At 42.6% G+C, this 17,669-nt stretch overlaps 1 protein-coding gene and 1 long non-coding RNA gene across 3 annotated transcripts in view; both read right to left on the minus strand.

Moving 5' to 3' along the window:
- The window catches only part of LOC118563705, a 29,411-nt gene extending 19,363 nt beyond the window's left edge, over positions 1 to 10,048 (minus strand). For both annotated transcript variants that reach the window (XR_004931369.1, XR_004931368.1), the window contains exon 1: positions 9,866 to 10,048. This is a non-coding gene — a long non-coding RNA (uncharacterized LOC118563705). The remainder of the gene's footprint in view (positions 1 to 9,865) is intronic.
- sox1a (SRY-box transcription factor 1a) lies at positions 3,794 to 6,054 on the minus strand. The gene has a single exon (XM_012864256.3). It carries the CDS (start codon positions 5,678 to 5,680, stop codon positions 4,646 to 4,648), a length of 1,035 nt encoding a protein of 344 aa, XP_012719710.1. The 5' UTR covers positions 5,681 to 6,054; the 3' UTR covers positions 3,794 to 4,645.
- Positions 10,049 to 17,669: the final 7,621 nt, after the last annotated feature.

The raw sequence follows: 17,669 nt of genomic DNA on the forward strand, positions 1-17,669 counted from the left end.
ACAACCACATCATCATCCACTACAGCAACCAAGAATGATTCCAAAGGAGAAAGACTGCCGATGGGTCCGGTTAGGCCCAGCTAGCTCCAAGCATGCACACGGAAAACAAAATGCCAGGTATACCTTTAATTACAACATTGGGGGCAAGTGTTCCCAAACTCTATTTAGAATCAAGCTCTCTAAACTTTTTATGCGCTTTGTAGTTTAATGTATGAAACAGTGGATTGGAGCGTCATCTGTAGGAATGTTCTGCTGACATTTTCAATAGTTGAGTTCAGTAGTGAACTCTGTTTTTACGAGCGATTACATGTGGTAAGCGGTTGGAAGATAAGCATTTAAGTTCTGAATCTGATCCCTGTCCTTGTCACTGCTTGTTTCATCCTCACGTTACCCCTCCGTGATGCCTCACAGATCTTCAGGGTCATATTCTGGCTCAAACACGCAAGGCCGAACTCCTTGAAGCAAAATATGCTTCCTCTATAAGAGCTGGATGCAAAGGAGCTGGACTGGAGGTAAAAGCTTCAGCATCTGTGTCGGAATACATCAAAAGTCTTTACTAAAGCCAACAAATTATCCTGAAATTTGGACCTTTATGTCCTCCCTCCTTGTTTAGAGATGTTCTGGTGGTCAGGTGAATCTTGTTAGTGAGCAGAATTATTTAAATAAACGTTGAGGCAGTCTTTACCAATGAATGGCAGCTTTTAAAAAATGGTTGTCAGGGAAAAGGTTTGTGGATTAAAAAAGTTCATCACTAATGGTTTATGCATTTATCAGACACATTTTTTTGTTTGCTTTTCTTGCTTTTTACTAGGGGTGGGTAAACAAGATGAGCAAAATGATCCTATCAATAAGCAAGGCAATTTTTTTGTGAGTATACATTTTAACATTGGTTAATGTAGCTAAGTTGTTTACATGCCTTTTGGCTTTTAAGCTTTGGCCATTTCTAACCCAAAATATTAATTAAACCCAACTTCAATAAAATGTATACAGGCTACACATTGTTTGATCACTGTAACATAAAATAAAACTTAATAGAACTAGAGAGACACATTTCTGCCGATTTTTATCACCAAAATCGTGCTTCATAACTTCCATATTCAAAATGTCGGCGTTGTTATCAAACAGTGATATAGGATAACTCATACAACCCCCCCCCCCCCCCCCCTTTTTCTAAAAACTTCTGTAAATATTTAATTCCAACATCGGAGACATCAGAAAATTGAAATAAACGGGAAATAAAACAGCGCTTGGTGTGTTCTGCCGGGCAAAGTTGGGGGGAAAAAAAGCCAATTTTCCTTAACTTTCGTCGTATTTGTGTTGCTTCTCGGTGCATTAGGTCTGTGCGCCGGCGTGCAGCGCGGTAGCTGTGGGTAGATAGAGCAAGCACTACAGGATTAAGAGGCAGCAAGATTGTTAAACATGTCAACGTGTAATAGCACGATAAGGCCCTTCCGAGGAATCCATTGGCCCAGCTGCTTTCTCTATTCCGCGCTAATCTCGCCCGGCACATTCGCTCTGTGCAATCTGTCTCCATAATCTTCTGTGACAGAGAGCAGGCTGCCTGGTAATTTTTTTTTTTTTTTTGGAAAAGAGGGGGGAGACGTGGAGAAAATATGCAGAGGCGTGATAAAGTGACGCTAATTATCCCCATTTAGGACAGGGAGTGCAAGGGATCGGGGCTTTGCGAACAACCGATTGTGCGCCGCTGCTGATGGCCTCATAGCGCGGAATATATCGGTGGCTACAAGATAAGGGCAACGCGCAAAGGAGAGATTTATTGGCCGGTCAGCATGCTCACGGACGTGCACATGCACGCGTTCGCGCGCACAGGAAACCGGTTCCGCCACAAACTGGATACCCCCTGTATACTCTGCACCCTATACGCTCAGCCCTCTTTGCACCTCAAGGTGTAATTTATGCGGGTTAAATTTGCCAGAACGCGCCTCTTTTAACCTGGCGATGCGCCGTGACGCGCTCCGCCTCTCGGAGCTTTTAGCGTCTAATCCGCATCTCTTCACATCAACAGATACGAGACGAAACAAACGCAAAGCACACGGACAGAGGCCCTCCTTCGCCCAGCGGTGCGCAGAGATCTATCCACAGATGCACTTTTATTTCTCGCGCTTTGGAATTTAAAATCTCCATTGTTCATTTTAGATTTGCTCCAGCAGATTAAGGCGCATCCAGACGTTTAACACGCTTCACTGTGAGACCTAACAGGTTTAATTGACGCGCCACGCGAGTCTTCATCAGTGTGAAATAGGCCCTCCAACTATGTATGTGAGAATTGATTTTTAAAATGCATAAGCAGGCATAAATGTCCCTCTTATTTGCATGTGCATGGGTATTAGTGAGTATCTTCAAACGAGGCCCATGGCAATCAAAAACCGAACAGCTGTCAAAAAATGAAGTCATTTTAGAAGCAATTTTCATTCTTAAATGACTTTTAAGAGGATTAAAACTTCAAAAGGGCGTTTTCCTTTTTTACATAAACACGTCAGATCACTTCTGCGTGCGAAATCAAACATGTGGTTAATTCAACAAGATTTCACGAGTGTTTCTGTAATTGTGGAAGTTACCTTCCATTGTGCGCAATAGTGCGCACGCCTTCTGGGTAGTTTCTGTGTTTTTTAAAGTGCCATCAAGTTTTCAAATGTGGGACAAATGTGCAAAGAGACGCTCTTTCATTTCGGCCACAGACTGTTTATGGACTCCCCACGTTTCTTGTTGTGGTTAAATGATTGCTGCGCCTTAAGCACTTTACTTTCCTCTTCTTCACCGACTTCAGGCTATCAAGTGTCACAAGGGAGAACACAGAGGAAACTCTCCAAACGGATTACAGCATCTGAAAATCACAGGATGCAATAAGGATGGAAAGAAATCAGGGTGTCATTTATGCTATTACTCAAAGATAAAAGCCACAAACTGATCAAAAATATTCGTTTTAGCTAATTGAAAAATGCTCCTCTAAAGTCGTCTCCGTTGATGCTTGGAAGCAAACAGTATATAAATTACATATCGCCTACCAGGCCTATAGTTCACAGACAGGTCTCACAATTATGACTCGACAAAGTTCAAATAAACATCACTTGGTCGTATTGGTGGATGTTGCAATCTAGTTTACGTTTCTATTGCGTTTATGTGATCTCTTTAGACATTTTGAATTAGAAAATTGAAGATCCATCATTTACATCGCAGTAAAAACACAACTCACAGCGCATCAATAATCCCGTGGGTATCAGCCTGTGTGGTTTTCAAACGAATGAAAGAATGTTTTCCTTTAAGCCAGAAATGTAAAAAGAAAGAAAGAAAGAAAAAAAGCAGTACATTTTCGACAGGTTTCCCAATATTTTGAAGTACATGTTTTGAAACCCGCGGTGACGAAAATGTCTAAACAAATTTGTAGTTCTTAAAAAAAAAAAAATGCCAAAAAAAAACTCCTCTTGAATTAAGGGAGAATTTATGCTTTTTTAATTGAAACTAAAAGAAGCTAATTATTTGGCTATTAAGTTGGAAGAAAACAACAACAACAATCAAAGTGAAATTTAATAAATCAAATAAACTAACCCAAATCCCCCAACTTGAATTGTTGGGGGGAAATTAACAGGTGGTTATCAGAGGCCTTCTTGCACGCTGTATGGAATCATTCCACAAATTAGCTGAAAACAAACATGCGCAGTTTGATGAGAAGATCATCAGCATTAGCCTTAATTTAGTAAAATATATATTTAAAATATGTAAGAATATATTGTAATCTGAATATACCTGGGATGTGTGTGAAATAGAGAAAGAGGAATATTCATTTTTTTTTTATTTAGGCGCAAGATTCTGATTAAAGTAAACCTTAAAGTGGAAAAAAAAACACATTTAAAAATTGTTGTTTTAAAGAGTAAACACGCAGAAACAAATGGTCTTAAGGTGCGGAAGCAGTTCGAACAGAAGTATTTTGATATTCTTTTGTCAGAAAACGTATATAAATAATCAATCTAAGACCGCCCTTTTAGGAATCAAAGCAACATCTTGTGAAATTTATTCAATTATTCTTCATTGCAATATCAGGGGCTTTTCACCTGCATGAAAAGCGCTTAAATTACAACAGCAGGTTGTCCGTCATTCTGTGGAAATATTAAAATTATTCACAATTTACATTAATTAGAATGTAACAATAAAAAGAGATGACCTCCAAGGAATTAAGACACAGGCTTCTGCAAATGAACACAAATATTTAAGGAATGGGAGTTCTTCTCCATATCTTTTAAAGCACTTTCTCAGGAATATGACATGTTTTCTCACTTTTAAATAACTTACAATGACTTAATTGGGGGGAAAAAATGACTTGAGAGTTAAAGAAAATAATAATAATAAAAAACCTTCCATGCATGTGAACCTCGTGTCCCCCTTTAAATAAGAGTGTGAAGCGATGAGCAAACAGAAGGTAGCACAATAACTAATTTCTCAGCGTCATATTTGTAATATATTTCCACTTGGGAGAACAGCCGAGATGAATATTATTTACCCATTCATTTACAATATCATAAACATTCTGTACAAAATGCATGGAGCTCTGGGGAGCGGGGTTATTTAGAAAAGAGGTAAATATTTGGTTATGTGTTCAGTCGCAGTTTGCAGGTATTTTCTGTCAGTTCTAAATGTGCGTCAGAGGGACCGTCCCGTTCACTCCAGCCGCGGCGCTCTGGTAGTGTTGCGGCAAGGCGTGCAGTCTGCTCTGCATGGACGGGTCCCCCGGCTCCCCGGTCGGTAAATACATGCTTATCATCTCCCTCAAGTCTCCGGGGCAGGGACCCCGAGTGTGCGTGCCGCTGACAGGTGGACTCACGCTCGGTTCCGATTTCACCAGCGAGCCCAGCGTCCCCATGGCGGCCGAGGAGGAGACGCCGGAGCCCTGGTGCTGCGTGTAGGTGATCCCGCCGTAGCTGGACGGAGAGGCGTTCATGTAGCTCTGAGAGTTCGAGATGGGGCTGTACTGCAGGGCCGTCATGTCGTAGCGGTGCATGGGCTGCGGGTTGTGGGAGTGATGGTGGTGCGAGTGGTGGTGATGGTGCGCCCCGCTGCCGGGGTGCTGGCTGTAGGCGAGCTGTGCTTCCTGCATCATCGCGGCTGCCGCGGCGGCTGCGGCAACCTGCCCCGAGTACGCACCGTTCGCCCAGCCGTTCATGTGCGCGTAACCGGAGCCCGCGGAGCCTCCGTGACCCCCGGGGCTCTCTAACCTCTGTCCGACCCCGGATGAGCTCATGCCGACGCTTAGACCGACCCCGCCGCCGCCGCTGGGCCCGGAAAGCAGGCCGCCTGCCAGTGAGTATTTGTCCTTCTTGAGCAGCGTCTTCGTCTTCCGCCGCGGCCGGTACTTGTAATCCGGATGCTCCTTCATGTGCATGGCTCGCAGCCGCTTCGCCTCGTCGATGAAGGGACGCTTCTCCGCCTCCGACATCACCTTCCACTCTGCGCCCAGGCGCTTGCTGATCTCCGAGTTGTGCATCTTGGGATTCTCCTGTGCCATCTTCCTCCGCTGGCCCCGGGACCACACCATGAACGCGTTCATGGGTCTTTTCACGCGTTCCTGGCTCGCTTTGGAGCCGCCGTTCGGCCCCGTTGGCCCCGTGCTCGTGTTCGTTTGGGGACCGGGGGAATGAAGGTCAGTCTCCATCATCATGCTATACATTCACCCTGGTTTTAAACTTCACCACCAACAGAGAAAAAAAAAAGTCTTTATAAGATCTGGTGAGGCGCGCTCAAGTTGGTACGGTGTGCGCCGAGGATGACTGAGTCGCAAAGTTATTATTCGCACCCTTAATGAAACAAACTGGAGATGAAAATTAATCCAAGATGGCATAAATATATTCATAAAAATATTCTCCACGCAGTATTTCACGCAGGCTTCGGTCTCGGGGTCGATTCTCATCCAAAAGTGACAGAATGCGCGTTTGAGCCACTTTCCCTGTTGGAGTTGGAGAAGTTGGTTGAAGCGGCGGCCATGTGATGCGCACTGACAGCGGTTAAATGAGTCACAAGCGGCCAATGGGGCTGCAGCAGCAGAGTGATTTGCATGGCGTTCAGTCAGGTGACTATGGAGGAGCATGAAGGAAGAGGAGGAGATGGAGGAGGAGGAGGATCAATCCCGCAAATAACACGAGGCATTTGAACATTTTCAAACAAGATCTCAGAGACTTCAGCAACAAAATAAGTAAGATTTGTTCACCGTGATGGTGGGTTCTGTCAGGGATAGTGAGTCAGATATCTCTATCATTTTTCAAGAAGAAGATTTATCGTTTCTGACATCTTAGCAGAGGTGCGTCAAGAAAGTTTTTTAAAGGAGTGACTGGATGGAATCCTTGGCTGGCACCAATGGCGCCACCCGCAGGGGCGCAACTGTGTTCATAAATTTGCTGGATTCACTTTATGATAGAAGAGTATACAGTTCAATTAGTTGAAAGGTGTAATTATTAAATTCTCCTTTACATTTAGATTTATTTTACAGCTCATCACAAAATATAGATTTTAGTTTTTTATTTATTTGTTTGTTCAGATATTTCTTTGTGTGTGTGTCTGCCCTTTTGCATCTCTCTATATGACAACTGCATAAAAAAATCCATAAATTCTTGTCTTGAATGGCATGTGCTTCTTTTTTCTGTGTACCAACCCAAAACTATTACAGAACCACCCCAGCCCCAATTTTGCAACCTTTTTTAGTTCTTTCTGGTGACGCCCCTGGATGACACCTAAACACAGAAAGCCACAGCTGAATTTGGACTGTTTTTTAATATGCTCTTGCCCAGCATATGTTCCAGGGGTGACTTGCAAACTGGTGAAAACAAATCAATAAAATGCATCAATACATTAATAACTAAAAGGTGCGACTGCTGGAGTTTTCCTTATTTCCTGAAACAATATTTATAAATACTATTGTGTTGTCTGGATGCCCTCCAGGCCAGGGGCGCTGCTAGAAAGTTTTTTTAAAGGCTAAATTTGGGACTTTTCCAAAAAATTGAAAGAAGCAACTTTCAAAAATGCTCTTTCCTTTAAGCACTTGAATACAAGACATCAGCTGATTTAGTATGTTAGAATATGCTTTTTTTTTAGCCCCTGAAAATGCAGTGTCCATGTTTTTAAAACACTGGCACTGTTATTTTTTTCCACTTCAATACATAATCCAGGTATGATTTGAGGGCGGGGTCAAGCAGTGAGTGACACACATTCAAGAAAGCGCACCATGAGAGACAATATTAAAAAAGCATATCAAATAAATATTCAAATAAATAAATAAATACATATAGATGTTTGTTCCAACTAAGAACCTTTAAAGGACACAGAAGTGGATACATTTTTTCAGGTCATATTTTCTCCAGGTGTTGCATGGAGTCATGTATCCCAGTGAATGCGCATCCAAACTGCTCGGTCCTCTCACTGTACACACACGTCCAGCGGAATAACACACTACTTCATCCCATCTCCTAATTTCACCCAATTTCCATCTCTCTCTCTCTCTCTCTCTCTCTCTCTCTCTCCTCTTCTCTCTCTCTCTCTCTCTCCTCTCTCTCTCTCTCTCATCTCTCTCTCTCTCTCTCTCTCTCTCTCTCTCTCTCTCTCTCTCTCTCTCTCTCTCTCTCTCGTCCTTCCAGGTATCTAATTAAGGTATGTAGTAATAACATGTGTCAGGGAGAGAAAATGCACGCACTCGGAGCAGGAAATGATATGAAAGCGATTTTGTAAAGAAAGCAAAGTAAATGTTCCAAGAGGAGAGGTTCATAAAGATGGATAGCCGTTTAATGAGATGAAACTGGGGGAAGGGGCAAAGCGCAGGTATCGCCGTCTGCTGGTGATGGTGGTTCTGACATTTACGTTCTACTTTTTGTTGTGTGTAAAGCACATACTGGCTCTTATTTATGATTCTCTTGAAGTGCATAGCTCGATGGCAGACCATGCAACGGAGAGGAGCAGTTTACGCGTCTTGGAGTGCGCGTGTACATAATCCAGATTTCACAGTTGACCTCCTCTGAAAAGCCCAATCAGCCTCTAATTGAAAGGGAAAACGAAATACCACTTCCCGTGGTGAGACTAACGATTTAATCATTTCTATCGTCCTTCGCTGTCCCCCACTCTCTCTTTTTAAAATAATTAGAGTTTAGGTTGACGTTGCTTTCTGTTGAGGGGCCTGAGGGAGCGGGATCACTCGGACCGACCTGCGCGTCTTCTGGTAATGGGGTTAACGGGGACGTCACAGCGCTCAGTGAGCGCTTCTCATTCACTCCGTGGAAGCCATGTGGCTCCAGGCCGGAGAAAGATGACAATGTAACAATGAGGTGAGAGCCAGGAAAGCGCACAGGAGACTCGCAAGAAGGATGAAGCGATGTGTGAAAATAAGATGTTTTTTCTTCTTGTGCGCTCGGAATAAGAAATAAACAGTAAGGCATTTTGTAATTGTTCAAAAATTTAAAATAATAATTTTAAGCGTGGCTTTCATTATTTAACTATTTATTTTGCATATATATATATATATATATATATATATATATATATATATATATATATATATATATATATATATACATACATACAAGTTGCACATAATTGCAATATTAAATGTCAATAACGGATTTGCGTTTTAATTTTGAATAGTAATTATCCGATGTCAAGGCTATATCCCACTTGCTCTCGCAATATACTAAAAAGTAAAACGGTGAAATAAATCCAGTCAAAAACTATTAACTGCGTGTTGTTTTTTAACCTCTTGGGTACAATCATCAAGTCGCATGGACGTAATGATTAATACTGCTCTTTATTCTTCCTGTTGAGAGAGGGATTTAGGAGTTGTACATGGAGGATTAGCCTTTTACACCGACACTAGGACCCCGGTGGCCCCCTGTTTACTTTCTCTGCCACCTCCCCTTCTTCAGTTCCTCTTTTAACAAACCTCCTTTTCAAACCTCCACGCTCCTTTGTGGCCCCTGCCTCTGGAAGAGAATGTGTGAGCGCCGTCATGACGATGCACGACTGGGGCCAGGGGGTCAAAGCAGTTATCCAACACACGACCCCCCCCCCCCCCCCCCACACACACACACACACAAACACTGTTCCCTCTAAAAAGCGAATGTTTAGTGGACGCACAAATCTCGCATGCGATTTTGCGCGTATGGGGGCGCAGCGGCGATTAATGCCGTCTTCTGCAGTTTAACCCTCGTCGACTCATTTAATCTTGTTTTTAATTTATTTTTTAGGCAAGTCTCTTGAGCAGGGATATTTTTCTATTTTTTTTTTTTTTTTTGAGTATGCAACAATGCGGCTCGAGGGGAATCGGTGGGGAGGGTAAAAAAAAGGCAGCGGATCATCTGGTGATCAACTAAACGAATTGGAGACAAAGGCGCGTCCTTTTGCGCGTAAATCTAAACCTAAAGATGTTCTGATCAGAACCTCCCCCACGCAACCTACGCTTAACACGTCAGTTCAAGCGGCACCAGCCAGCGAGGAAAAAAAAAACTAACAAACAAAATTACGTTTCAAAAAGGAATAAACAATCTAAAAATTTCTATACATTCATTTTCTCTTGGAAAATATCAAGATCAATTCAGTCTTTTAAAAATCAAGCTGAACCCGAGAAAGCAACTGGTAGAAGGCACAGACGTGCGCTCTAATGCAGCCGACCTCCCGAGGGGCTCGTTGGCTCTTCAATAAAACCAAAGCCTGCAGGTGCGACAGAACTGAGCTCCCACACAAGAAACCAGACGCGCCGGAATAAAGAAATGACCGACTAATGCGCCCAACGCCGAACAACAGGTTTTAGCCGCAAAACAAAGCACGTTCAGCTCAAAATACTCTTCTCAGTCTTGTAAATTGACGTATGCAAACTTACGCATATTCACACCGTCGCTTCTGCTCCAGACAAAGTGGGCATGATTTCTGCCATCCACACTCCCAAACCCCACAATCCAAAGCTCTGCGTAAAAACCGCCACACTTTCCCACCACCGTCCAGGCCGCTTGAGTGCCAAGGCCATCCATGCCCGGTGCCCAAACCCACCACTCAACACACACTGAGGGGCCGACACAAGAAGAAATGACATTTATTATACTCTGTAAAAAAAGAAAAAAAAAACAGAAAGGAAAAAAAAACGAAAAAAAAAAAAAAACAGACAATTCCAAGTTATTGTTTCTCTCTGCGAACGGGGCTTGCTTCTAACATAATGAACGTCTTTTGTGAGGCGCAGAACAATACAAAACAAGTATTCTAATAAATAGCCACTTTTTTTGATGGGGGTAGAGGGGAGTGGGGCGGGGGGAGGGGGTGGGGTGGCTACAGTATGAATGGGCTGGAGCGACGGGGTTCTGAAAGGCAGCTGTGCCGCATTCCGGGGAGGAGGGGCGAGGACTTGGCGAGGAGCCCCAACTCCCCCCCCCCCCCCCCTCCCACCCCCCACGCCTCCTCCTGGATACTGACTCCCATTACTGATCCCGAAACAGAAAAAGGATGCAAAATGGGGTGGGGCTGTGGAGAGTAAAGGTGGGAGAAGTATCGACTTATGGAAGCAGTGTTTTTCTTCTCGCAGGACATACGCTGTTCTTAGCAATATGGTGGAATCATCAAGAATCGCTTCAAACTGTGAGGTGGCAAAGCATCCTATTTGGTGCACACCTACGTGCATAGGTGAACTTGCGCAGCCCAAAAAGCGTGCGGCTCTGACAGCTTCAGGGTGGAGAAACACTCACACATTAGCCCAGCGCGCCCGCACTCTACGCGACAAACGCGCAACCGGGTTAATTAACGGATTCCTAATTAAACACAGGTTCACCGTTTTGCGATGCAGCCGAGCGTTTTCCCCCCGCCGTTTAATTTACTACTCTTATTGAGTACCTCAAAGATTAAGTTCCTCTCAGCCTAAACCTTGGCATGTTTGTTGTGCAAACAGGGGAGCAGAAACCGCGCGGTGGAGAAGGGTCTGCTTTGTTAATGAATCCTGCGGGCTGCTTTTTGCCTGTTGCAGCGGCATCCCCCCCTCCTCGAGTTGTGGCACCTATAGCTGCCAGGTGCTTTTGATGGCCAAAATATCCATCTGCTCTTCCCACAAGTTTTATTTAACGTTTCAGGGAGCAGTAATATTAAAATAAGAATACAACAAAATGATCCCAGACTGCATCAGTTGTGTTTAAATGATTCGGCTTTGACCATTTAGTGCATTTCTTTATTATGCTCTAAAACAAACACACAGATTCTTCACAGCAACTCAAATTATTGCTATTTTTAGCTGCGACTAGAAACTTCCATCCATTTCATTAAGGTCGTACCATATTTTGCAGGTTTACAGCAGTTCAAGTCAGTGTTCACAACCCTAATATAGCAAAGCGCCATTGGGGATGCAATGTTTGTTGGCTATTATATTCCATTGGTCAGGAATTCCTGTTTCACATGCCGATGATACATTTCTATTTAACCTGTTGCATGCAGTCTGACGAGCAGAAAAGATCACAGAGTGTGTTCAAAGCATTGTGCAGATAGGTTAAAAAGGAAAGTCTATTGCACATCGTTGACGTATTTATTGTGGCAATATGTCACCATTGCATGATCTCTTTATGTGTTGCAGCCTTGTTGATATAGACCAGCACCATGAAGCACATACGTGTGAGATGGTAAGTAGAGAGGAAATGGTTTCCAACATTTTTTACGCATTAAAATCTCAAAAGTGTTGCATACATTTGCATTCAGCCCCTTTTCATTATGCCGCTTTTAAATAAAATCCAGTGCCACGCATCAACCCAAAACTGGACATTTTTTTTCTGGCTACCTAAGGCTGCCCTGTCCCTGTGTTTGCTAGAAAAATAAATTGAAAATTTGTATTCTTTAGCCTTCACACCACCTCCCAAATTAGCCTAAACAGAGTTGAGGAGATTCAGGCTTAGTTAACACATTTCAACCACATCTAAGCTTAGTTGACCATCTGTAGGTGGTTTTCACGTTTTACTTTTGAGCCACAGTTTTAAGTTGTTTGATCGGAGCACAATCTCAAATGTCAGAGTCTCTTAAACTAAACGTTTAGCTCTAATACCTATAAATAAAATCCAATGCAACACTGGACACGCATGGACATTTTTAAGATGATTTAAGGTTGTATAGCTGTTTGATTAACCTAGAAAAAAATATATATTTTTTTTTTCACCTCATGTCCAAATTAAGCCCAAACAAAGACGTTGAAAGTCAGGCTTGCTTTGGCCATTTCTCAGTCCCAACTCCATTACAACAACATATTCACATTAATACAAATCTTTGAGAGGATGCCTTTTCAACTTTCACTTTTTAACCACAGTTTCAGGTTGTTCAGACGGAAGGTGATGCCGTCGTTACTGTGACTGTTCAACAAAAACCTTCCCTAAGGGATTCACCTTCAGATCTCAGCTAATCGGGTTTGGAACTACAGTAACTCAGGGCAACACAAGTGGAAGGAAACGTCTACAGTCTTTACAAGCAAAGATCTTAAAAGAGTGGCGTGCACTTGTATTCAGCCCACTTTATGCTGATACTCCTAAATAAAATGTACTGCAATCGATTGCCTTCAGCTGCAGAGAGAGTCCACCCGTGCCTGGTTTCATAATTACAGCTGTTCCTGTGCCGGCCTCTGGGGTTTGGTGGAGAACATCGGTGTCCAACAACAGTATCACCGAGGCCCAGGACACAGCAAACAAGTCGGGGAGAAAGTTGTGGTAAGGTTCCAAGTTTTTGCAAACGTCCATATTTGCGCTGCTTCAGGTGGTTAACCAGCTTTTTCCTTTTCCATCCTCACTCAGCCAAAAAACAAAAAAGAAAAGAAAAAAAAAACAGCCTGCCCCCAGATTAAAGCTAAAACCTCTGCATTCAGTCACTACAGATTACTTTTGCCACTTTTGAAAGACTTGCCACATTGAAAAAAAAAAATACCAAAAAAAATAATAAAAAATAACAACAACACGTAAACCACATGACAAGATTGACACAGAGTGGTTTGGCTAAGTAAAAGTGGGTTAGGTAAGTGTGGGGGGGGAAGAGAAGGAGATCAGCTCAAGTTCAGGTCTAAAAGGGTCGGGGAAAGAGGGAGCCGGTTGTCTAAAAAGCAAAGGTCTTAGCTCAGCTGCACTCTCACCCTCTTCAACGCCATAACGCGGTGCTTTAAACCCTGGAAGACGCATAAATCAAAGGCAATTGATTTAGAGGGATAATAATTGGAGAATAAAAAAGGGAGTTCACTGTGTTGCGTGGACATAGATGCATCACAGATAATGTCAGACTTCAAAGCATATTTTAGTAAATAATGCGACGCGTCTGATGCAGTCTGGAGCAGCGCGGCAACCTAAAACTGCCAAACCGAAAAGTGTGCTTTTTTGTTTCGCAAGAGAGCATAACATGTCATTCAAATCAGGGCACTCTTGTCTACGAGCAGTTTGGTCTTTTGTTTGCTCCATGGGCTCTATTTTCATCCCGTTCTCTTGCAGGAGAGGAGCACATGAGGGCTTGATGGAGTGGTGAGTCAGACACGGGGTGACACTGAGGGAGAGAAAGTGAGAAAAGGAGGAGAAGAGGGAGACCAGGGAGGCCAGTGTCAATCCCGTGGCAAACAGCGGTGGATAATCATGGGCTTTAGGAAAACACTGTGTCCATAATGCTATTACCCAGGATTACCTACTCCAGCGGAGAAGGCGAGACTCTCTTCACAATGTGCCACAGACCTTTCAGATAATCATCTTATCACAGATAACAAACCCAGAAGAAACATCCTATTATTCAAGAGGGAGTGGGGGGAAAAAAAATCTGCAGCATGTTTGGATGAAGACATATTGTAAGCCTAAATTATTCAAGTGGAAAAATATCAGAGTTTGAAATTAGCCCGCCAGTTGCTTTCACATTCTCTTCCTTCTCTTTTTTTCTCTCCATGCGCTCACTGTCTCTTTCTCCCTAGGTGCTTTCTCTTTTTTTTTTTCCCCGCAGAGCAATTAGAGACAAGATTTTTACACATTGTTCTGCTTATCAATTAGCCATAACACCTTCCCCTCTGATTGGTCTGTAACGAACATAATGGTTTTAACAGTCAGGAGTTGCGACTCTTAGAGGTGCGGTGCTAATGGTGTCGCCACAGCGATGGAGTCAGAGTAACAGCTGTGCAGAAAGGCAGAAGGAGGTGGAGGGAGGTGGGGTGGGGGGGGGGGGGTAAGTCAGCTCTACCTAACACATCTCTAATTAGAGCTCACAGTCAGTCATTACTGATGTAATAGGGTGTAACACTAATGGCTATCAGGCAAGCCCCCACAAACAACTGAGGGGGGCTCTTGTAAGGTGAGAGGAGCTTAGAATTTATGGAACGAAGAGGAAAAAAGGAGATTACAGCGAGGAGGGTAAATGGAAAAGTTGGAGCGTGGATGGGTTTGGATAAGGGGTCAAGGAATGGTTTTTTTTAAAAAATGTGCTTTGCAGCAGCAAAGTTTTTTTTTTCTTTTTTAACTGAAGCTGTCAGACAAGGTCAGGCTCCATTAAAGGAAAGCCTCTTTGCTGATGGTGAAATCTGTCATGTCAGTCTGGCCATATGCGGAGCTATGCAAAACAAAAGTAGAAGAAAAAAGACAAAATTTATATTTAAAAAAAAAAAATGAAGGCTCGAGCAGGTTTGTTTGTTCACGGGGAGGCAGATGACCCAAAGAGGAGCGTGAGAGGCAGGCAAACTCGAGAGGCAAAGTTAACCACTTTGGCACTTAGACCTTGTTAGCGTGGATGCACTCAGACGCCCATTCAGCTTCTGATGCATGTCTTTATGCCTTTCGGCACTAAATTGCAGCATCTGTATCAAAACAGAGCCAAGGGACTGAGGACAAGTAAGATGGACTGCTGAGAGAAATTAAAGGTTAAAACCCTTTGAGAGAGCTGCGAGTCCTCCTTATTTCCCCATGTGTGCACAGGGGGAAAAACCAACATGAAATCCTTCATTCTGGTATCAACTTGTTTTGGGGGTACAGTTCATCTTATTCCGTCCGTGATAAACTTGTCTGTTTAAAGAGGTGCTCAACACTGGAACATTTATCCAACACTTACAAAGCAGGTATGGCACATTCGGCTGCCAGGGCAGAAAGACCACAGCTGCCTCCCTCTACCAGTCCTCTCAGACTTATGTTACTATCATGTGATGTAAACCACCTACCTGACACAGTCCAGGAGCAACCTTCGTTGGTTATATTCCCTTTTACTCGGTTGTGTTAGAGTGCAGTTCAATTTAAAGGCTAAAAAAGTGGATTTTGCATGGTATGACCCCCAATGATTCATTATTCCCGGATACATTTAAAATAAGTTGAAAGACTTAACACCGATTTTGAATATTTTCTTTCCTCCTACTACGTCCTTATTTCCCAGATTTGGTACTCAAAGCAAAGCACTGTCATATATGCTTTTTGTTTACCCTGACGGACATATTCAAAGACATTTATATTCTCAATAGTATACTTTTGTTTTGCATAACTCTAAAACGTAGTCAAATAGAATCATCTGTTACTTCAGATTTGCTATATCCCCCAATCAACCATGTTCAGGTAAGGCAGGAAAAGGTCTGAATCCTGCAGGACAGTGTCCCTTGAGGACCAAGCCAGCTATAAATCATCCCATAATCATCCTTTATTCAAACTCAGATGAGTTCGACCAGACAATCACATGCGGCTTTCAGCATTAGCATTCATAATGTATTTTATCTGTAATTTAGTCTAATGACACCAGAATATAAGTGAGGGACACCTATCATATTGCTGCTAGTACAAATAAAAACCCTTTTTTTATTCCTAGGATGTTTTATGCTGTATTTTTTATAATACTGTTTTTATAACCTTGTGAATATTAATATTTTGAACCTTACCTATACAGCTCCTGTCAAGAATTTTCATCCACTAATCATACACATGAATGCTATTTTTTTAGGTTACTAATGATGCATTTAAACAATTATTTTTTTAGGCACGTAATGATATTGCAACATAAAACTTCAGACTTTTAAAATCAAGAATTTGGTGAGCAAGTTTGAATTTAACATGGATTTGCTGTATTCTACACAAATTTCACAATTACAGCTGACACCCAGGAGTTTTTGTAGCTATCAAGAAGCCTCAGGCATAATATTTGACTCCTCTTATTATCAGAGATGATAATGCTCATTTAAACTGGATGGAATGGAATGAATCAGAAAGGCAGAAGACCCAAAATTTGAGCTGGACACAGTGTTGCGTTTTTAAAAAGTTTATTGACAAAACCAGAAACATGGGGAGATGCTGGTAGCGAGAACAATAACAAGGATGGCAAAGCCTTGATCAAATTCTAGGGGACAGGCTTGGGTCATAAATGGTTGAGCAGAGATGGACAAGGCAAATCTAGGGTCTAGGCAAGGCTCCGCTCGTGCGATTCCCAGCTTAGGATCTCTGACAAGTGCAAGGCAGGGCAGGAAAATCCAAAAACGTGATCATAGTCAAGACGAGGTAACTGACATTAAGAAATACTGGAAAACTACTTGCAAAACTTGCTTTCAATAATCAGGCGCTATCACGCTGTCTGCAGTGAGCTTGTAAGGAGCCTGAAACAGGTGTGTGCAATGAGTCGATTGTGGCGGAGCAGCAGGCTGGCAGGTGCGGTGAACACTCCTTGATGAGAACGAAGCAGGTGAGGTGTGGCAGAAGGCAGACAGCGGACAGGATAGAGTGATGTTCTGGCACAGACCTGGCTTAAGCATAGCTCATACATTTTCGGTAGGGTGGAGTTCAGGGCCATCAGAGGCTCCTTGTGAGCCTATTCTATGTTTTCCAAGGCAAGTTCTCATGTGTGTTTTGGTTCATCATTCAGGTGAAACATTTAGTAGAGTCCAAATTATAACCATCAAGCTGTTGATTTGAGGTAAATTTCAAGGTAGTTCTCCTTTGTTAGTCCATCCACTGCAATAAACCAGTACCACTGGCAACATGATGGCTATGGCACACCAGTGTTCAAAATGAAATAAATAAATAAAACATTGAGAAATAATTATCTACTTGAATAAATTAGATATAAACAATCAAAGTGACAATGAAATTGTGAAATAACTGAATGCTTAAAAAATTATCCTCTCATTATTATGAAATATTTTACATTCTTCTTTAAAAATTTCTATAATAAAATATTTATTTCTCATTAGTGTATTTTTCGGACTATAAGGCACACTTAAAATCCTTAAAGTTTATATATGGTTAATGTTGTGCTTACTGACCGATTTTATGTGGTACAATGCGCTCAAAAATTTGTAAAAATGCGTAAGTACGACTTTGGTGAGCAATGAAGCTGCTCCGCTCAATAGATATTCGGAGCATTACGGTACACTATGTCACTACCTAATTGGCCCCCTGAGCAGTCTACAAGACTGCCTGACTGTAATGTCGAAATAAGAAGTGCATTCATGTAAGGCAGCCCGTGCCTAGAGTACGCCATAGCAACAATAATCCAAGTAAGTTAATTCAATGTGAAAGTTATGTTAATTTTGGCCTCATGTTAGAAACAGGGCAGTGTCGTCCAACTACTCTGTCCTCCCGGCAGCTCAAGAGGGATAGCTCTCTCTCTCTCAGGAGAAAACAGTGTTAAGGAGGAAACACACCGGACATGTTGCGATGCGTAAGTGCAGAAAAGCAGCCTACACTTAGGTT

The sequence above is a fragment of the Fundulus heteroclitus genome, chromosome 7 (assembly GCF_011125445.2).
Source record: "Fundulus heteroclitus isolate FHET01 chromosome 7, MU-UCD_Fhet_4.1, whole genome shotgun sequence".
Classification (NCBI taxonomy): domain Eukaryota; kingdom Metazoa; phylum Chordata; class Actinopteri; order Cyprinodontiformes; family Fundulidae; genus Fundulus; species Fundulus heteroclitus.